The 22,059-nt window shown below is 50.1% G+C and overlaps 1 protein-coding gene across 2 annotated transcripts in view; it reads left to right on the top strand.

The window, feature by feature from the left end:
- Positions 1-14,485: 14,485 nt before the first annotated feature.
- The window catches only part of Cfap100 (cilia and flagella associated protein 100), a 23,790-nt gene continuing 16,216 nt past the window's right edge, over positions 14,486-22,059 (top strand). For both annotated transcript variants that reach the window (XM_050160326.1, XM_050160325.1), the window contains exons 1-2: positions 14,486-14,704; positions 15,550-15,650. In XM_050160326.1, the coding sequence (XP_050016283.1) occupies positions 15,599-15,650 (52 nt within the window). In that variant the 5' untranslated portion in view covers positions 14,486-14,704; positions 15,550-15,598. The remainder of the gene's footprint in view (positions 14,705-15,549; positions 15,651-22,059) is intronic.

Genomic DNA, 22,059 nt, shown 5'->3' with positions numbered 1-22,059 from the left:
GAGTGACATATGGCCTCAGAAACCTACTGTCTCTCTAGGCTGGGCTGGGAGCATTCAAAATCCTCACAATGAGCTATTGGAGGTTAAAAGTGATTCCTCAAGTTCAATTTAGAAAATTCGATTTTACTATCACATATAAAATTATAATAAAAAGCCAGACCTGCAGGCATAGGCTTGTCATCCCAGTTATGTGGAGGCGGAGGCCTGGTCTACCGAGTGAGTTAAGGGTCACTTTAGGTGACTTAGTGAGACCCTGTCTTAAAATGAAAAATACAGAAAGGGGCCGAGGCTGAGGTTGAGAGTCAAGGCTGCTGCCGTGCATGAGTGAACCCAGTGTCCAGTGCCCAGAACAGCAAACGCAACATCAATGGCAATAAATATTTTTGTGTGTATGTTTCTGCATATTTATCTTACTTTGGGATTGGGGGTGTACTGGGGACGGAAGCCAGGGCCACCTTACCTTAAGCATATGTTCTGAGTTCCACCCTAATGCCTTTCTGACCCTCCGTCCCTCTTCCTGCCTTCCTTTCAGGGTCTATCTCCCCACCCACCCACTCATTTCTCAGTCTTGGGTTCCCAAGGCTTTCAGTATAACAGGAAGGCAAACACTCTGAGTCACGTTCCCAGCCTCTATCCTGCTTCTTAAAGCAGAATTTGAAGAACAGGACAGTGAACCAAGGGTTTTTCATTGCAACGTTCGTGTCTCGATTGCTCTCTAGGTTCTCCAGTCCTGCAGGTCCCTGCCCCAGTGGGCTCCAGGCTTCCTTCTCTGGGTCCGTGTCAGCTCTCAGAGCCATGGCTTGGTAAAAGCATGACAGCTGATGGCCAATCTTACAAGTGAAAGCATGTCACCGTGTTGCTCTGCGATCCCATAATTGCTAGATGCACATCCCCAGGTGCTCATTTGCTCCTGACTAGAATCGTGAGTCCGTAGGGACGGCCTGTGTGCAGCCCTTTGCAGATCTGGTATCCAGACTTTTTAGGTATCTTACCCAGAGATACCCAAACCCAGTCTTATCTGTGCCCAACATGCTTTTGAAATAGCAGAATTTGTTTATGTTTCTAAAGCCAAATACAGCCATGGATTCTGCCTTTGGCATCTGCTGAAAAAAAAATCCCTCTGCACCAAAGTCCTATGTGTGTTTTGTCTCATTGTCTTCTCACAAGGAATTAGCCTACGAGACCAGGTGATGAAACCTCTTCTGAGTAGTTGGAATTTTATCTTACCCCAGGCCAAAGTCAGAATCTCACCTGTCCAGACTGGACACGCCTGGCTTGCCTGTCTCCCCTTTGATCTTGCCTTAGGATGTGTGAGATCAGGAGATTCCCACCTGAATGAACAGAGGAGCCTCCTGCTGATCGACAACACGGCCTGAGCCAGAGGCACAGAGGACTCAGTAATCCAGGCCAGCATGAGACTGGGGTTGTATAATACTCTAAAGTCATGGCAGCGAGCACTGACCTCCCCAGAAAGAGGCTTTTCCCTCATGTGCTCAGGCTGTGCCAGGTGCTACAGGGCAGGTGTGTCACACCTCAGGTCTCAGACAAGGAACTGGGAGTCTAAAGAGCACACAGAGGAGCAGGGACCCAGTCCAGACTGTAGAGGGTGACATGCTCCTTCTGCTTCCGGGACAGAACTGTCCCCTGGGGTCAGTGACACCTAGCTGCAGCTGTCAGGTTGGAGGAGTCCTATGGAACCTTGCAAGGCAATGGGTAAGACTGTTGAGGTTGGGGACAAGAATCAGCACTCCAGAGGTGAGGACAGCCCAAAGGGAGGGGTACTTGGGTTGGTGCCCCACTGCTCAGTCTTTGGGCCTGGGGATTGGGGTGATGGTGCAGGAAACAGGTGTTTGATAGAGCCACATGTAAGGCCCTGCCCCAAAGTCTGGAGAGAGGACAGCCTAGCGAGCCAGCACAGCTCTCTGAAGCCCTCACATATGCTTAGCCCTGTCTGTCAGGATGGGCATGGCTGTGATATAGACAGCAGACAGGACAGGACAGAATGTGACAGGTGTTTCCGAGAGTGGACTTTGTATAGAGATCTAAAGGATTCAAGTGCCTAGCCAGGCGGAGGGTCCAGCAAGAAGAGTCCTGGCTACGAGCCTAGGGCGTGCAAAGGTCCCTAGGCAAGGCTGGCTCAAAGGCCGAAGCCTGTGCCAGTGTGGGTGGAGCCTGAGGAGGACACCAGAGGACCCTGCCAGTGTTCCAGCTGCCAGGATGGTGACACATGAGCTGGCTTCCAGAGCAGGAGTGGTTATATGAGGCTCAGAGTCACTCAGTCAATCATGAGAGGGTACACAAGAAAAGCCCATCTTCTCTGCTTGTACTGTCAAGGCTACCACAGGGGCCATTCCCTAGAGATGCTGGCCTGAATGGTGTGTCCATTAAAAAAAATTTACTGTTGCCAGGTTGGGGGGGAGGGGATGGCTTTTAATCGCAGCACTGAGACAGAGGCAGGCAGGTCTTTGAGTTTAAGACCAGCCTGGTCTACAGAGCGAATTCCAGGTCAGCCAAAGCTATGCAGAGAAAACCACAAACAAATGCACTGTTATTGTTAAGGGGAAGGGTGCACATGCATGTCATGGTGTACACGTGGAGCTAGCTCTGCTTCTACCTTCACATGGATTCCAGGACTCAAACATGTATTTCCAGACCTGCACAAGCTGACCAATCTCCCCAGACCCCAAGCGTGTCCTTTTTAAGACTCAATGATTGTGACATGTCTTGCTTGTCCCCGTTAGCGAGACTATCCTGCATGGGTATTCAGGCAGTTCCTGGGTGGCTGTGTCGTGGGAAGACCCACACTTGCCTCACCAGCGCCTCCTGCTGGTGTTGCCTTCGCTGCTGCAAGCAGGCAGTGAGTGCCCTATCAGAGACCACGTACATCACGCTTCTGATGCACCTGACAGGAGAGGAAGTGAGCGAAGACCAGGTCAGAGGGTTTATATCTGTAATTCTAGAACTCAGGAGGCTGCAGCGACAGAGTCTCTGTGAATTGGAGGCCAGCCTTGTCTACAATATAGAACCCTGTCTCAAAAAAAAAAAAATTAAAAATTAAAAAAAGCCCCATTGATTCACAAGCCTTGATGTGAGAATCCCTGAGACAGAAGTGAGTTAAATGGCTCCTGCCTTTTCCGCTTGAGTAGTACCAGAATGCACCGTGGCCCTGGCCAACTCCCATTCTTCTTATAGCCCTGGCAATCACTAGCAGTCCTGGCACAATGCAGGGCTGCCCCTGCCGCAACTCTTCGAGGAGTATCTAACTGCAAGCCTCCTTGGCCACCCTCAGCCACTCTCTCTAGAACCCAGATGTCTGCACCCACCTGGAAATGGTCCCTCACCTGGTCGTCTCCTGACTGGGGCTCTCTTCCATGCCTCTGGCTGATTCAAGGTGTTTCTTACACAGCCTTGGGCATCTGGTTGGAAACATCTAGAGCCTTGAGCACCAAGAGCTCTAAAGAAAGTGAGGTCTGTGACCTTTAGTGTCTGTGCTGGGGCATGTGTCTGCAGGGAAGCACCTAGGGTGCAGATTCTAACTCACCCGCTGTCTGTCATATGCGGTCCTGTTTCAGGTCCAGCCCCAAGGTGGGCAGTTGAGCGGTACTCAGCCCTACCCCAGAGACTGTTAAAGGACAGGGCGTCTGCATCCCTAGGTGATAGCCATGACATTCCCAGTTCAGTCTCTGCCATGCCACAGGACGTGGGGGCATCAGCCCCATCAGAGAATGTAGCAGGCAAGCACATCTACCCTTGAGAGAGTTACACGAGAAGGTAAGAAGCAGGTCTACTTCTGTGCATCCCAGACAGCCAGGGACATGTGATGTCAGACAGGATGGAAGCAACAAGACAAGAGACAGAATGATGGCACTGGGGAACCAGGAGATTGTTTAGCCAGAAGGTGGCAGAAGTCTTGAAGGGGAGGTTAGGAAGGAGGCTACAGTCAGAGCAATGGTCCTGGGGGAGCGAGTCTGGTGTGATTAAGAAGCAGAGGGGAGGCTAGTGTGACCTTGAGCAGCCAAAGGACAGTCAGAAAAGAGCAAACATTGGACTTTGTGGGCTCCAGGGAGGGTGTGACTCGAGGTGAGCCGAGACTTCTGGGTAATGGCGTGGTCTAGCCCAGGTCTCCTGAAAATCTCTCAAGCTGACTCACCAGGAGAAGAACATGGAGATCCAAGAGGCCGGAGGCGGGGGTGTCTATCATGTGCTAAGGACATTTCGGGGAGGGTGGCCTCAAGGTGGCTCCTCACCAGGGTCCTTAGCAGATCATTGCTCACCAGTGGCTCTGCTCTGAGTGCGTGAGGAACATCCAGTCGCATAGCCCGGTAAAGGACTGTTTTAATCTATTACAGAGATCACACAGAATGGTTAATGAACTCATCCTAAGCCACACAGATAGAAGACCATGGAGTCAAGATTTGGACCCACGTTGTTGGAAACCAGAACCCAGGCTCTTAAAAGGAAGATAATAATGCCTCCCCTATAAGAAACTATTTATAAAGGTAGTAAAACCCTGGGCCTCTATCAGGAAGGTGAGCCGCTGGAAGACAGATGGAGGTTAGTCTGACTGTGAGCTGCCCCACGGATCCGCCAGGGAAGAATTAGTTCGAGTTGGCCTGGCGAGTCCTCCTCCCATCTCCATTTTATCTTCTGGGAATGTGGGAAAGGGAGGATTAGCCACCCAATGAAAGCTTGGGGAACCTGGAAGAATGAGAAAGGCAGCTCTGGAAATGGACCAGTCACAGGCAGGAGAGGTCAGTGGAGGGGACCTTGGAGAAGGGACATGGTTCCTAAGGCACTGGGCATTTGGGATGCAGGGCAATTTAGGAACGTGCCTCCATTCTTGCTGACTGCTAGGAGATCGGTTACTAGTGTAGATTTAACGTTTGGCCTCTCTGGGCCTCAGCTTCTTCACTCTGGTCCTATAAGAAGGCACCCTGAGCAAGGTCATGGCGCTGAGGCCTGACAAGCTCAGCTAGGATGAAAACCTACCATGGTGGGTATCAGGTCCATCACTTGGACCACTGAAACCACGTCTAGACCCACAAGGATCCTTCCACGGTAAAGTGGACTCCTGTGCTCTTGTCAGGTACCAGCAGGGCCCCACAGTGCTGACCAGAGAGAGCCATGCTCCTTTGCTTGCTCTGTGAAAACCCACCGGTCTCTCTCCATTCTTTCGTCTAGGTCAGAGATGCCCCTGCTGACAGGAGGCCCCTGCTCTTGCATGACCCTGTCTCCCAGGCTCGCCTGACCATTCATTCAAAACAACCCCCAGCCCATCCCTCCCCCATAGGCGGCAGCTTCTCTGCAGGCTCCAGTCTGGCCTGGCCTGCTGCCACTGGCCCACACTGGCCCTGGGCCTCCCTCCGTGAGAAAGTCCCTCCGGGAGGATTTGCCATCTTTTGTTCTCGGCTGCACTTGCTGTCGTGAGCTGAGTGCCGAAGCAGTCTTTTCCAGTGCAGACCGAGGCTAAGCCAGCCTGCTCAGTCTGGGACCCACGGGGTCGGGAGACGGGAGGGCTGCAGCACTGCCCTTGGGGACTGAGGTGTCCCTAACCCCCTCGAGGACCCCCTCACACAGCTGACAATAGTGGCTGTATAGCTGCTTTGATGAGGTCACCAGGCTGCCTGTGTTCTGGAGTCTGGAGTCCCCTATCTAATTCTGAGCCCTGACCATGAGCTCCCAGGACTGTTGCTCCCCAGTGAGTTTCCCAAAACATTTGAGAAGCCCCTGCTTTGCTCCTGGTCCAGAAGGAAGTGTTTCCTTGCTGGTAACCTCTGGGGTGGACCAATTCCACATTGGCATGGCTCAGGTATGAGCAGGCCATAGCATAAAGGTGCTTCAGGCCGGTGCTATTATGTACCTTTCACCCTCTTGTCATTAGCCGTGTCCTCCTTGTCCAGCCAAGCTTCCAGAGGTGTAAAACCATCAGAGTGTCCACCTTTCAGGCAACCAAATGGCCAGTGAATATAAGCTCAGTGTCCAGCTAAGTGTCCAGATGTCAGGACACTTGGAGAAGTGAGGCTTACTCATTCTTTGCTATATTACATCAACTACCTATGGGGGTAGGCAAGTGCTCAACCACTGGGCTGCACTCCCAGCCTGAGAGTATACAACTATTGTAGTTCATAAGAACACGCTGGCCTCTTCCGGTGCAGGACGACCCAGCCACGGGTGTTTCCCCTGCATCCACTTAGACAGTAGCTGGTGTGCAGATGGCCATCCTTGCCACGTTCACTGCTTAGCAAACATTCCAGAGCTCAGCCCCTGTAACAGTGGCAACATCGGCTATGTTCCCAGATCTGCCAGCTAGGGTTTGTGTGAGGGGGAGCCACTCACATAGCATCATTGGGGATGATGGGAAGGATGGAGGCTGGAGTTAGCTGAGAGATTGCTTTCACCTCCCTCTCTGCGCATCAATGCTGATTCCCAGTGAGCTGAGCTCTTAGCTGCGACACCCACACATGGGTCCTCTATGCAGCTACACCTCCCACTTTCTGGAGGCTGTTTCCCAAGCAGCCCAGGAGAGCACTGGGAAGAGGCTGTGTCAGCTTTTATGATCCAGTCTTGACAATCAGGCCTCATCCTATTGATCCAGGCAGCGTGGAGACCCACCCATGACCAAGGGACCAGAAACAAGCAGTCCATGTGTCCTGACACAGAGCAGCAAGATCCCAGGAAAGCATATGAGTGGATATACTGCTTGGGCTAATTTATTCTTTTACATTTGTGTGTGTGTATGTGTGTGTGTGTGTGTGTGTGCGCGCGCGCGCGCGTGCGTATAGGCCAGATACTGACACTAAGTGTCTTCCTCAATAATTCTCCAAATAACAATAATAATTGCTATTATTGTTTTATCATCATTGGTTTTGTTTTGAGACAGGGTTTCTCTGTGTAACAGCTCTGGATACTAGGAACTGACTTTGTAGATCAAGTTGACCTCGACCTCGTAGATCCGCCTGCTTCTGCCTCACCAGTGCTTCTCACTAAATCTGGTTCAGTGGTTCAGCTATGCTGACCAGCCAGCAGACTGCAAAAACCCAGATGTCTTCACCTCCCCAGTGCCTGGCTTATGTGGGTGCTGAAGAATCAGACCCAGGGCTTTACACTGGCACAGCAAACACTTTAGCAACTGAGCCTTCTCTGTCCCAGATGGCAGACTTTTAAATAAACGATTGTGTGTCAGTTGATTATCTAGATAGAGAGGACAGAAAATTAAATTCCCACCCTGATGTGTGCAAAGCTGCTTTCTGGGTGGTGTAGGACAAAAGCATGAAGGATGCATCTGCAAAGGTTTAGGGTAACGAAGGCACCTGACAAAGAACAGATATCCACAAGGCATGGGCTGCAGCTAACAGGGACAGAAAGAGGAAGGCATGCAGGAAGGATGCCCAGTGACATGTCGCAGAAGAAAGCTGAGAGCCCCCCAGCACTTGAGGAGATATCAGTCCCTTACTGTCCATGGTGGTAAGCAAGTTAAAGCCACACTAAAGCCGTTGTGTCCGGGGTGACACACAGCAGCGTCAGAGGCACAAGGGAGGCAGAGGCAGGAGGAGCAGGGTCTCAAGGCCACCCTCAGCTATGTAATAAATTCCAGGCTAGCCTGGGCTAAACGAGACACTGTCTCAAAAAACTCATACCAAAGGATGGTTCTACTTAAGTCTAGCTCGGTGAACCAATGGGTTTATTTGGTTTGTTTACAACAGCATGGGTGAGGGGTTTATACCAGGAGTATTGGTGATCACCCCAAACAGTTGCATCATGGGAAAGTCCCATTTCAGCGTGGGTGAGGACTTCCCAACCACTGCCTACATGGAGTCCCCTCATCAATTAACCTTCTGCCTCCATGCACTCGGTCTGCCTGGCGTCCCAGATACCGTGAGCATCAGGTGACGTGTGACAACCTCCCCACTATCTCTTTTTTTAATAGGGAAAGTCAGCAGGCCCAATACGGAGGGCCTCTTGCCAGCAGCCACAGCTGCTCCGAAGATGGTAACTACTATCGTGCTTGGAGGACTGTGTTCCAGAGCAGCACGGAAAGGCCTCGAAGGAACCTTAATTCACCCGCTGGGGAGTGGAGTGGGCACAATGGCTTGGGAAAGCAGCGTGACATGATCTAGTGACATAAACTCATGTCCATGCCATGAGCAGCCACTGCCACAGTGAGCATGCGAGAGCAGCAGCTTTCCATGCATCGAGACGTGTGCTGCTTGTGAGGGGGAACGTGACACAGAATAAACATTCTCAGTGAAATGGACAAATACTCCATGCTGGCTTCCTACAGGGAGAGGCTCCCAGTAGCAATGGAGCCACACAAGCCACGTGCTCCCAGCGTGGCCGTGATTCACAATGTAGTTCACATCAGCAAACAAAGTGGCCCCAGAATGGCAAAGGATCCAGGGGTTAAGCTGAGCCTTGGGTGAAACTAAACAAGGTACTGGCAAAGAATAGTCAGTACCCCTGTGGCTGTCATGTGGGATACAGGGCTCTTATTTCTCTGTAGTGCTCAGAGGGAACCCGAGAGAGTGCTCCGCCACTGAGGCACACCCTAGCCGAAGCTAAGACGTGAAAATCATTTTGAGTATTAACCGAGGTACTTGTTTTTTAAAATAATAATAGTAATAATTGCTGGTCCAGTGGGTGGGAGTACCGGCCGCGTGAGCGTGAGGACCTTAATTATGTCCAGTACCCATGGTAAAAGCCCATGTGTGGCTGCCTGCTTTTGTAAGCCCTGCGTTCTCAGAGCTGGAGGCAGGAGTGTCATTGGGGCTCATTAGCCATCAGCCCAGCTCCAAGTTCAGTAGAAGACCCCGTTGTCAAGGTAAAGAGTGAGAGAAAAGTACACCCACTGAGCCTCTGTCCTTGAGTGCACAGGCATACACATGTGCACACACCGCACACAAATAAGTTCCTATCCTTTGAAATGCATTCTATAGATTTGTATATTTCATAGTAAAAAACGGGGTAGAACCCTGAAAAAAAAGTGGCAAGGGAATGTTTAATTTCAAGAAAAGCAAAAGGAACTTTTCCAAGGACATTCCAGAAAGCACCATGGCTGCTGAGGCGGTCAAGGCTGCACTCCACGCCCTGTGTGGACAGGGCTGACCAGAAGAGCTTTGCCCTTGCCTCCAGAGGCAGGAGCTAAACCAGCTAACCTCAGGAGCCAAGTCTAAGTACCCTCCTTTGCAAAATGAGGAAATACTCCAACCAAAAGAAAGAGAGCCTTGTGGCTCGCACCCGGTATCACAGCTATCAGGAAGCTGAAACAGGAGGATGGCTGTGAGTTTGAGGCCAGCCTGAGCTCCAGGATGTGGAGAGGACAGTGTTCTAGAAGCCACAAGAGACTAAGCTCAGAGACAGAACAGTCACCTCACAGAAAAATGGCAGTGATGAAGCCTCCTGTGGGATTGCGTCTACCCTCTGCTCAGGAGTGGGTTCTCAGAGGCTCAGGGGAGCAGAAGTGGCAGCTGGTGAGGCAGGTTGGCCACTGTACCACGATCACTTCTGCGTCACTGGTACTTTTTACACCGTTACGCAAAACCCAGCCCTCCCTTCATAGGAAGTAGTTTATTCTGGAGCCAAACATGAGTGACGTGGCCATGGCCCAGGAATCCAGACTCCGGTTCCCCAAGCATCACACTCCAGTGCAGCAAGAGTCTCGTTGAGTTTATAGTAACAGAACAGAGAAAGGCATAAGTCAAGGCACTTTTCAGATACTTTGGTGGTAGGGTGGGTTAAAGCCAAGGACTGCTCTGGAACTCAGAGGCTGAGTGATGATGTTCTTAGCTTTTGGGTCATAGAACACTAGCATGGTTTGTTAATATATCCAAGAATATTTGACATGTCAGTCACGAGGATGTTAGGTTAGGAAGTGGGCTAGGAACGATTATTAAGGAGCATAAAGACAGCCGTAGATAATTTGGCTCTGGACCTGCAATGTTCAAACCTTCCATATCTATTCAATTCTAGGCAGCCAACCAGCCTCGTAGGATCATAACCTAGAGATGTTTGAGTGTAAGTGTGAGCCTGGATGGGATTAGAATAAGCTGGGGTCTGCTGCTGCCAGGAGTGTTTGGGCTGGGGTGGTGCTGGCTTCCGAGTTTAGAATTCCCTGAAAGTTTCGAATCAGGCATGGTCGAAGAGGGTAGTGTGTGTGTGTGTGTGTGTGTGTGTGTGTGTGTGTGTGTGTGTGTAGGGGGGGGATGGGGAAGGGAGGGAGTAGCTCTGAGGCTCCCAACCTTGCCACATCTCTGCAGATTTTCACAGCTAACTAAAGAAGGTTCAGTCTGGACACTGGCCTGGGAACTTTGCTACTGGCCCCACCTGAACTTCCCCCAGGGACTTGAGCGTGAGCAGAGCAAGGTCAATGCACGCTGTTTGCATGGTCTCCCCTGACGTGGGTCTCCAGTTTCAGTCTCTGCAACTTGTTTACAAGTCTGCGTCACTGGGAAACCTTTCACCTGGTGGGTACAAAAGGTTCTTTTTTTTTTTTTTTTTTAATAAATCCTTTTGGGGCAGAGATTTACACACACCGGGGCCCAGGACTCTAGTTAGCACAGGGCGACACCTGGTGGTGGGTGTAGACATTGCTCCATCTGTAGTTCTATCATTCTGCACACCAACATCATGTATGCCACACCTCCCCACACAAGATAGATCCACTCACAGAGCCACCTACCCACCTTTCCATATTTGGTTCATCCATCCACCTACCTACTAGCATGTAATTCTTCATGCCCACTCATCCACTCATCCCTCTGCCTCTCATGTAAATATTTTTCTCCCTAGGGAAGGGGGAGGGGAGGAGGGCAGGCAAGAAACGGCAGTAAGGAGGATGCTTCATCCAAAGCCGGCATGTACATAGCCAGACATGGTGGTCTGCGGCTTCAATTCTAGACTGAGGCAGGAGGATTACAAGATTACCAGACTTATCTACCCAAAAAGTTCCATGACCAGCCTGGGCTACATAGTAAAACTCTATTTGAGAAGAATCAGATATGTAAATATTCAGTAATCCTCAGAAGCTTTGGCTATCTTGACAGAGTCATTCAGCCTGCAGTGTCCATGCCGTGGGTTCCACACCGAGGCACATAGGAGGCTCATTGTTACCTGGTGACTCCTGTTCTCATGAGAATCACCACAGAGACACTGGTGGAGGGTGACTGCTGCTTTGGGCTTACACCAAGAAAGTATCAGCCTGAACTAAGGGGTTAGGGATGGCCAGACTGAGCCACTGATGCCTTAGGCTGGGAAGGAGCAAGGACAGAGGGCTTGGTGGGCTGGACAAATCCTCACACTGGGTAGGCTCAGAGCCAGAGTGTGATGGGGCTGAGGGTAGACAACCCAGACCCTTGAGACTTCTTCAGTCACTACTTGGGACTTAGGCATCCCTGGGCAATAGGTCACTTAGGAACTGTTGCTACTTCCTTATTTTATGACAGAATGTATTTCTAAAACATTGGGGAAAATATGGCTATGATCCCACCATGCGAGAATACTGTTTTGGGGGTATGTACATGGGTAGGATGATTCTTCCACTCGCCCAAGGCAGAGACTGTGCTATGCTATTCTGGGCCACTGTTGGGGTGAGCCTCAATAGAACAAGAACTGGCCCTGGGCTTACAGATCTGTCTCTTTACTCAACCAATAAAAGCAACACACCAACAGAAGAACCTCCTACACCAAGAGAAGTCACGAGATAAAGAGTGAAGGGACAGGGCTGGCTCTTCTTCCCCTACCCACTTGACCTAGCAGGTCACCAGCAGGCAGGGAGGCTGAGGAAATGTCTGGTAGATGGAGGCAGATAAGAATGGACCAGAGCAAGGTATGGGCCTCTACCACCTGCTAGGAGGGTCAGTTCAAGTGTGAGCCAAGGGAAACTCTCAAGTGGCTCCTGAGAAACAGGAACTTGCCACCAGAATAAAGGACATTCCCCTACCACACCCCATCATCCCATAGGAAGTTGCCAAGCCATGCAAAATCAGAAATGTCTGCTGTGACAAAACCAGAACCATAGAGATTATGTAAAATCTGCCCCCGCCCCCGGAGGTGTCTGCCATCTTGGTAGATCGGTGACACCTTTCCCATGTGGAGATGTCCTGCGTCCCCTCCTTTCCCAAAACAAACCTCCTATCATGGAAGCCGGAGACTTTGGGGGAAGGGACAAGGTGCTGGCATACATAGTAGGTCAGTGGTGGCCCTGACAGACTACATTTGGGCTCTCTCCTGATTCCCTCATTCAATGCCTAGTGCCCTGGCCCTCTTGGGGCAGGGTCTGGGAGTTCCCCATGCCTTGTGACTGTTTCTCGGCCATTCCTCTTGCTTGTCTGTCTTCAAGATCCTGGATTGGTCTGCTTTTCAAGGAGGAAAATAGGTCAGTTCCTCTTTAGGAAGACTGCTAGCTTTTCCGAAAACATTTTACTGTGAACCATTTTCAAGCCTTAGACAGACATAGTTTTGAAAAGAACTTTGTAGGGGTGTCCAGACCCACACACTGAGGGCTCTGTGAGGACAGCTGAAGAGGGATGGCTGCAGAGGCCGCTTCGCACACCTGCCCAGCCCTTCATCACCCCTTAGTCCACCAGCGGCCGCCTCGCACACCTGCCCAGCCCTCCATCACCCCTTAGTCCACCAGCGGCTGCCTTGCACACCTGCCCAGCCCTCCATCACCCTCTTGGTCCATTCAATTTTTGAAATAAGCCTTTCGTCAGCCAATAGTGTTAGGCTAAGATTAAACATTCCAAATCAGGTATGGAGAGCTATCTCAGTAGGCAGAGACACTTGTCACCATGACTGTTGACCCGAGTTTGAGCCCAGGAACCCACAGCGTAGAAGGACAAATAGGGTTCTCATAAGTTGTTCTTTGTCCTTTACATGTGTGCCTAACCAAAAACAAAAATTTGTTTTAAATTTTCATATCAGGCCACAGCTTCTAGGTGATTTTCTTTCTAACCTAAATAGCCAAGAGCCACAGCAGAGAACTTCTTACCAAGCTTGCTCTCAGGCTTCCAGGAACTCAAGTACACAACATTGTTGTAAATAGAGGGTCACAAGAGGAGCTGGGGGCAGTTAGGGTGTGTCTGGTTAACTGCTCTCACCTGTGTTGTCTCACAGGGAGAAAGAATTTACTATGTAGCCAAATGAGTGCCCACCCCCACCTCCACCCCGCCCCAGGAACACAGACTCAGGTTACAGCCAAGAGGGCTGGGCTCTGCTATAGGCCTCAAATCCTCTCAGAAGGAATTTAGGGGTCAGAACATTCCAAAGAGAGTTACTTAACAATCACAAGAATGTTCCATCAATCACAGATGTGATCAATAAATGGCTGTTTCCCGGGCTGGTGGGGGTGCATGCCTTTAATCCCTGCAGAGGCAGGCTGATCTCTGAGAATTCCGGGCTAGCCAGGTCTACAAAGCAAGTTTCAAGACAGCCAGCCAGGACTGTTACACAGAGAAACCCTGTTTTGAAAAACAAACAAAAGACAAAACAAAAGTCTGTTTCAAGGGCTAGTAATTGCCTACGATAATTTGTTTCTAGCCCTGCAGCAATCCTGCTCTAGCTTGTAGAATGTTTAACACAGGCGTGGCTTCTAGGGACTTAGATTCACACGGGTTCCTGTATGGGTTCCAGGGAGCCTCGGGACAAGCCTGCCAATATTAGGACTGTTAGCACCCTCGTTTGTTTCCTTCTCTTTGGGTGGCTTATTTTTCTAGATTCCTAAAAGTCCCGTGGTATAAAAGACAAACCATTCCTGAAATATTTGTTTGAATGTCTGAATTAATAAGCACATCTCTTGGTTTGCTGACCCTCAAATCTGGTGCAGGTTTGTGTGTGTGTGTGTGTGTGTGTGTGTGTGTGTGTGTGTGTGTGTGTGTGGGTTGTCCAGCTATTCAGAGTGAAAGAAAGCTGAGGCCAGATTGTTGAAGATTCTAGAGCACAGTGCAAGGGCCTCCAGGTCCAGGGTGCTGGGAGCAACTTGTTTCTAAGGGGTATTTAAAACCAGCTGCACAAAAATACCCACGTAGGGGACAAACCACAAGCAGGGCCCACAATACTTTCTGCTTGGTCCTCCCATGGCTGGACTACCCTACAGAATATTACCGTCCCATCTGGTGTTTCAAGGATCCCCCACCACCCAACTCCAGAGCAGCCTCCACAATCCCACCCCTGGCCTTCCTGCCTAGTATCTTTCTTTCTACCCAACGGGTGGCGCCAGTGACCTTCAGTAGAGCCAGAAGCTAAGAGGGATTATCTTTAACACATTCCTGGCCTGTAGACTGTTTTGGAGAACGACTCTAGACTCCCGCCCCAACTCCAAAGACCCCTAAACATCCCCTGAGGAGCCAGGCTGCTGGGTGTACCCCAGCTGCAGCAAACTCCTTAAGGGTGGGCAGGAGAATCGCAGGGAGGGGGGAGCAGACACTGCTGCGTAGGTTGTTGCCCAGGCTGCAACAACCCAAACTTGGCTTCACTCCTGGTGGCTGTCTCTTCCCTGTCTCGGGTTTTTAGCTCTTTAGCGGTTACATTCCTGCACAGGACTCTGCGCCCGCCCGCCTTGGGTGCCCGGGGCCGCCTCCGGGGCTTTGTGACATCACAGCTCTTGTGAGAGTGGTTGCCTTGGCATTTTAAACGCAGTTCAGGATTAGAAGACTTGAGAACTCACTCTGCAGACTGAGACTTCGGAGCGAACCGGGTGCGCGCGCGGCTGGTGGGTGTGCGCAGGGCCTGGCTGGGGACTTCAGGCGGGGTGGTCATGGGTGCCGGCCCAAAATCCAGCACCCTTTGCAAGACTCTGCACCCCTTTTTGCTCTTTTCCATGTCCTTTCTGGCAGGCCTAATTTAAGCACCCTTCCCTTGTTGCTGCATTCTTGCCCCCAGGGCATGGCGTGGCAGAAGGAGCTCAGGGTGTTAGGAGGCTGGATTCCGGGCGCTATTTCCTCTTCCAAAGGGACTGAGGCAGGGAGGGAATAGCTCAAACTGCAAGTAACCCTAGGCTCCATTCCCAGCCCTTCCTGGGGATGGTTAGGAACTCTGGCTGAGCCTCTGCAGACAGGAAAACTTGTTTCTATTTGAAGAATGCCCAGGACATGGTCAGGGACTCTGACTGGAGGAATACAGGCCTCGTTTTCTTGCGGCTTGCATTCTGGGAGAAATGGGCAATAAAAGCCTTTTAAGTGGTAACCACTTGAACTCAGAAAGAAGAAAATGTAAGGTCATTACATGCACTGGTGCAGGAAAGTCTCCCAGAGTGACAACTGAGCCTGAATTTAAAGTGCGAAGCCTCCACCCCACCCCCACCCAACCCCTAACCTCAGGTGAAAGGCTGCACAGAGGCCCAGGCTGACCAAAGCTGTTCTAAGAACAGGATGATTCTGGCAGCTGAGCTGTGCCTATGCTGGGGACAGTGGATCCTACCAAACCTGGATACAGGGTTGTGTTAGGATAGGCAGTGGTAGGCCACATAGCGGAAATGCCAACTGTTGTCAGCCACTCAGGGTCAAGGTGGGCTGTGGGTTTGGAGACCACCCACTCACATACAGTGTCTCTCCCCAGGCGAGAATCTCCTTCAGCTAAGGCCAAGCTCACCGATTGGTCCTCAGCCATGGCATCCGAGGCACATTCCTCGGTGCTCCCTCTGAAAGTGGTCAATGACAGTAAGTACTGAGCTGGGTCGGGGCTCCCAGAGGTCTAAAGGAACCCTGGAGCCCTGGACAGTGAGGTGTGAATTCACTCAAGGGCTCTAAATCAACACCATGTATGAGTTTCTTACGGCTGCTGTGATGCAGATCCACCAGGGATAAAAGCCTGTTGCACAGCTTCTGTGGCCATGAGTGACAGGAAGATGGACAGGGCTGGTGCCTTCTGATGTGTGGGAAAGACTCTGACCCAGGCCTCTCTGCCCTTGGCTTTAAGGGTACTGCCCATTTCTGCCTCCACACTTCCATAGTGTTCCTCCTGTGTGGGTCTGTGCCCCAGTGTCCCTTTTATTAGCACAGCGGACTTGGGCTTATGTCAGAATGTTCTCAACTTTTGCAAATGCGTCTGTAATGACCTTATTTACAAGCAAGGTCACATTCTAAGGTGCTATGGAGATACAGACTTGAGTGCGTGGATTTGAAAGAAGACATTGCAGACGGTTGTGGGTCAGGAGAGAAAACCAGAACAGAAGCAGGTCTCTCCACTTTCTTCTGCTGTGGTTGCTACTTTGAGCCTGGAGGAGGTCCCAGTATGGGTGAAAAGTCCCTTCTCAGGCCAAATGGACATGCACGCTATAGGTGCTCACTCGGGGTGGCACCTAGGTAGGCTGTCAGGTGGACAGTGCCATCGTCCCTGTGTTCTCTGCTCCTTTCAGCTTTTAAATCCCAACTTAATGTGTTTTTTTTGGGCAAGTCCTCCTTGGTCCAAGCTTCAAAAGTGTATTTTCAGTCCCCCACACAGCTGTTTGAAAGCCTACCCCCAACATCTCCGCAGGACATTGTGGTGATGCGCAGACACCCCTCCAAGCAAGCTCTGTGCACATCTAAGCAGAAACTTGTGCCCACAGTGTGTCCTTTCAAGCGCACAATAAAAATGCCCTTCTGCACTCTGCTTTTCCCACGAGCCCACACACTGAGCATTCTCAGGAGGGGTGGTGCATACCTGTAATTCCAGCACTGAGGCAAATCAGGCAAGAGGATCGGGAGTTTGAGGCCAGCCTGGGCTACATACTGAGACCCTGATGAAAAAAGCTATCAAAACAAAAAATAAAAAACTGGAGACATTTCATACTTTCCAGAAGATTCAAAATCCCACAGCATGAGCAGAATGTGCTTCATCACCAGCTGCTGACAATGGACACTGTGTATTTTCAAAAAACAAACTATTATGCATACTTGCTCCCACAAGGATACTTAGAGTCTCCCGCCCCCATATTCACTATCTCTCTCTCCTCCTCTCTCTTGTCTGGAAGTATTTAAAAATAAAGGCTGAAATAGATGTCACCTCTCAACACAAAACAGTACAGGAAAACTCCACTACCATAAGAAGATGCCATCCTCCTGTAGAGGGACCTGGGGCGGGGTTGTTAAGTTGGAGGCAATCCTGTAAGAGGGGCCTGGGGTGGGGTTGTTAAATTGGAGGCAACCCTGTAGCACTGAGGCAAAACAGCAGGTGTTAGCTTGAAAGGCTTGAGGGTTGGGGCATGTGTAGAAAACCAGGCCACCCGGGATTGGCTTGCCTAAGTCAGCTGGGAGGTCAGAGGGTGTCCAGAGATGACCACACCTTCCTGTAGAGGCTGGGACTGAAGGACCAGCCTACTGCCTCAGCAGCTAGCTAGTACAGGTCCCATTCAGGGATACACGGTTGAGAATATCTAGCTCAGAACTTGACCCTCATGATAGAGGGTTTTTGACTAAATGGCCAAAATCGTTTTCCTGGAAGCCAGGTTGTGGTGCAGGCCCCTATCTGTAAAGAGCTTCACTCATGGCCACCAGGTAGGGTCAGATGGGCAGACCTTCTCTGGTGGGCAGGGCTGGAAGCAGCAGCTTCCTGAGGCAGTTCAGAGGAACCTGGCTTTCAGAGAGCACACTGCATCCTGGGAGTTGCAACCTGGCTGTCTCAGAAGGTTCACTGCTGTGATAAGCGCCTTGACCAAAAGCAAGCTGGGGAAGAAAGGGTTTGTTCCTCTTACACTTCCAGGTATAGTCCATCGCTGAGGAAAGTCAGGGCAGGAACCTTGAGGCAGGAATTGACGCAGAGGCATGGAGAAGTACTACTTACTGGCTTGCCCTTCGTAACTTTCTTAGCCTGCTTTCTTAGAGCACCCAGAACCACCTTCCTAGAGTGGTAACACCCACAATGGGCTGAGCCTTCCCACATCAATAACTAACTCAGAAAATGCCATGCAGGCTGTAAGCTAGATCTTATGGAAGCAATTTCTCAACCAAGGTTCCCTCTTCTCGGATGACTCCAGCTTGTGTCAAGTTGACATAAATCTAGTCAAGTCAGCTCACTAACCATCCAAAGTCAGCCTGTAACCATCGATAGACAAAGCTGGCCATCCACATATGTGGCTCACAATGCACTCCTGTCCACATGTCCTGTGCATCGGGGGTAACTGTGAGACCACAGCTGTTTCACACATCTGTACCAGGCCCCTTGCTGGTGTCAGCCACTGTGCTGGTGAAAGAGGGGAGATGAGACATAGGAGGTGCTTCTGAGTTTTGGGGAGGCAGCATAAGCAGCTCTCCCTCTTTGGGGGGAGAGCTATTCCTCTGCTCTGCTCCTTAAAAAGACAAGAAACCATTCTTCCAGTGTCTGGGCACTGATGGCTCTTGGCTAGTGTTTTTAAAAATAAAATATAAAGTCAGGTGTTGTGGGAGCTCCTTCTGCTCCTTCAGCCAATAGCCACTGAGATACCAGCCCACTATTGCTGCAATGAAACACCATGACCAAAGCAACTTGGGAGGAAGGGGTTTATTTCACTCGCAGTTCCATCGAACAGCTTATTATCCAAAGTTCAGAGGGTAGGAGTTTATGAAGGGCAGGAACCTGGAGGCAGGAGCCGATGCCAAGGCCATGGGGGAGCGCTGCTTACTGGCTTGTTCTCCATGGCTTGTTCATCTCATTTTCATATAGAACCCAGGACCACCAGGTCCTTGACTATTCTTACTTTGTTTGATTCCAGGGGTGCGAGGACATGCATGCGGGTGCATGAATGTACATGCATAGGATATGCTGTGGTACCCTAAGGAACAGCAAAATCTTGGCTCTGCCTCAGCCCTTGGTGCCCAGATTTGGCGTGTCATCTGAACATGTCTGCAGTCAGCTCATAGTGGAGAGGTGTGCAGACAGAACAGGTCTTCCACACCCAGTCTACACTGAGACACTGAAGCCTATGGGGTGAGGGATCACACACTGGGACCCTGGCCTCACTGCCTTTGTCTCTACTCCATGCCCTATTTCATTGCCCCATCTTCCTTGTGATGCAGAATCTAGGACTAGAATGGCTTTGAGATGTGCATTTGGTTCTGAGCTCTTCAGAAGAGCTGCCGGACTGCTTTCTTGGTAGCTATGTCTCCACTGTTCCCAGTCCTCATCCTTGGCAACACCAACTGTCACTGCATTTGCCATTTGTTGACAAGTGGCCCTAATGCAAGCGATGTGGTGTCTCATCTGGGGATTGACTGTAACTTCTCTATTGTCAAGGTCTTAGTGGCTGTCATTTGCCCACTTGGGGATGGGTTCTTTATGGTTTGTGGTTAAGCTACAGGGGTTCTTTCTAAGTTCTGTCTTTTAATACTCTATCAAAGATTTCAAAATGTCAGATCAATGTCTAACTGTCCTAGAGCAAGAGCCAGTGGGGCTGAGGGAGTGGCCTGACCCTCAGCCACCTGATGCTCTATCAGCAATTAACCTGGCCCAGGTTTCTAGAAGATAAAGTCACTTTGGTCTCCCTGGCACATGACGCTCCATCAGAAACTTAAGGCACCCCTCCTAGGGCTGTCATGCTTCCAGCCTTCCTGGAATTGATATCTCTCTCTCTCTCTCTCTCTCTCGCTCTCGTGTGTGTGTGTTTTGAGACAGGAGTGAGAGCCAAAGTTACATTTCAAGGTTTAATTATTATGCCTTAGAGACCCATGAAACAAAAATGCCTCTGATCTGCAAGTGCCTTGCCAAAGGACAGACAGTTCCTGAAGTATTTTAGTATCTTGTGACTAAAATCCCTTCCCAGAGAGAGACACCAACAGTGTCTACTTCCTTCTACCAAGGTCACCAACATCAAACTGAGGGATGTTTCCACTAAAGTTCGTCTGGAACCAATGGGTTTATGGGTTTTCCTTATAAAGCAGTGGTTAGCAATCTGTGGCTGTTGACCACCTTGGGGGCTGAACAGAGGTTTCCTAAGACCACCAGAATATACATATTTACATTGCAATTCATAACAGTAGCAAAATTGCAGTTATGAAGTATCAATAAACTTGATTTTATGGTTGGGGTCATCTCAACATGAGGACCTGTATCAAAGGGTCACAGCATTAGGGAGATTGAGAACCCCTAATGGAGAGCCTGGGTGAGGAGTTACTTCCAGAAGGGTGGGTGGTTTTCCCGAAGGTGAGATGATGGCTTTCCTATATCACATAGATGGAGCCCCCCTCTCCCAAGACCCAAGACTATATGTCTATAGAAGCTGGTTAGGAGGGGTGGCTGGATACTCTGGTGAGGGCTCTATCACCTTTCCCCTCCCCTTTTTAATATGATCCAACAGCCCAGCTGTGATGGTCTCTTGCTGGCAGGCCCAGCACAACTTCCCCAAATGGTCTTTTGACTTAGAGGAAAGTTCAGTAGTCATGTCAAGAGAAGCCCCTAGATCAGGTCTGCATTGGTGGGCAGCCCGGGAAGCAAGGGTTTGGGGGTGAAGCATGTGAGCAGAGGATAAGCCATATCGGCTCCATGAAGATCTGGTAACAGCCTTCCCTCCCTTGGGAACCTCTCGGGCCCTCTGAATGGCAAACTGGTTCTGGTCCCATAAGTCTCTTGGCCATGCTGGGGAGAGGACACCCCGAGTAAAAGCAGTCACACTCTTGTTTGGTGAAAGGTCAATGGGGTCAGGCAGGGTTCCCCCACTGATTGAAGTAGGGATGTCCTGATTGTTTGCTCTTCGTGAGCCCAACTCCCGGAGGAGAAGAAGCAGGCAAGGCACATCCCAGAGGCTGCACGAAGATGAGAGGGGAGGCTTCAGCACTGCAACTCCTGCCCTCAGCCTTCGGTGTTTGGTGTCTTCTAGGAACTCCTCTTGTTGCCTGGCTGCAGTTTCTCTTCCCTGGGTTTCAACCTTTCCCCTCTTTCTATTGTCTTTCGGGGTCTCTGTCTACTCTGCCCACATTGGAACCCCCCTCACCCCTCTCGGCCCCACCTCCGCTGCTACCTTCTGCTACTGTTGCACCAAGTCTAGAACAGGGTGTGTCCTTGTATCTAAATCCAGAAAGGGAATGTGGCATTTCACCAACTGTGTTTTCCTTTGGCAGTCCCTCATTTGCATGAAGGACTGCCTTGGTTGCGCCAATAACAGCTTCCTCTTGACCACCAGGGGACGCTCTGAGCGCTCAGGAGATTGAGTGGACCCAGAGTGGCTGTGGAGGCCTGTCTGTTGTTGGTGGGTCCTCAGAGGCAGGAGTGTGCAGAGCAGAGCCTGGGGCTGTGCAGTGGTGGCAGTGCAAGAGACCTGGGCCAATAGTGCTTGGTGATCCACAGAACCCATCGCAAAGTTGGGAAATGGTAAAAGACTGAAAATACTCCCAGGGGCTGTGTGCGAGTCATATGAATGAGCCATGGACATAGATTTTAAGTTGCATTAAAAGACACATAAAATAGACAATTTGAACCAATAAATGCAAAGACAAACACACAGCTGACTTTGTCATCCAGCTCTACCCTCACTGTCCAAAACAAAATTGTCTCCGCAGTTCCAAGAACAAACATGAAATACCTGTTTATGGAAGAAGCCATGTATAGATGGACTTTTCTCTCCCACCAGCCAGTTCCCAAATAACCACACTGAGACTTATTACTTATAGCTCAGGTTTGTTACTAGCTAGTAACTCTTAAATTTTAAATTAACCATATTTCTTATCTACGCTCTGCCATGTTGCTTGTCACCTTTCCCTAGTACAGCAAGTTCATCTCCTACTTCCTCTGCATCTCCTCATGACTTCTGAGACTCCTCCTCCTCTTCATGGTCTCTTTATGTCTGCCAGCCCCACCTAACCTCTACCTGTTCAACTACTGGCCAGTCAGCTTTTTTATTAAGCCAATCATAGTGATGTATATTTACACAGTATAAAGAAATAGTCCACATTTCCCCTCTTTTGTTTAATTAAAAAGTAAGTTTTTTAACTTTAACATACTAAAACTATATATTAAAAAACAGGTAATATTATACCCTTCCGGGGTCTCTGATGGAGTAAAAAACTAAATAGACTAAAAGTTTTCCTTAGTTATAAGTTAAGGTAAATTAGGTATAAAACTTTAGACTTACAAAGATAAGATAGACAATAGAGTATTTTCTCTGTTTTTTTTTTTTGC

Source organism: Alexandromys fortis, unplaced genomic scaffold (genome assembly GCF_014885135.2).
Source record: "Alexandromys fortis isolate MF-2015 unplaced genomic scaffold, M_Fortis_MF-2015_v1.1 scaffold_111, whole genome shotgun sequence".
Lineage (NCBI taxonomy): Eukaryota > Metazoa > Chordata > Mammalia > Rodentia > Cricetidae > Alexandromys > Alexandromys fortis.
Note: the sequence above shows the minus strand (reverse complement) of the source record. Positions and strands in the feature narration are given on the sequence as shown.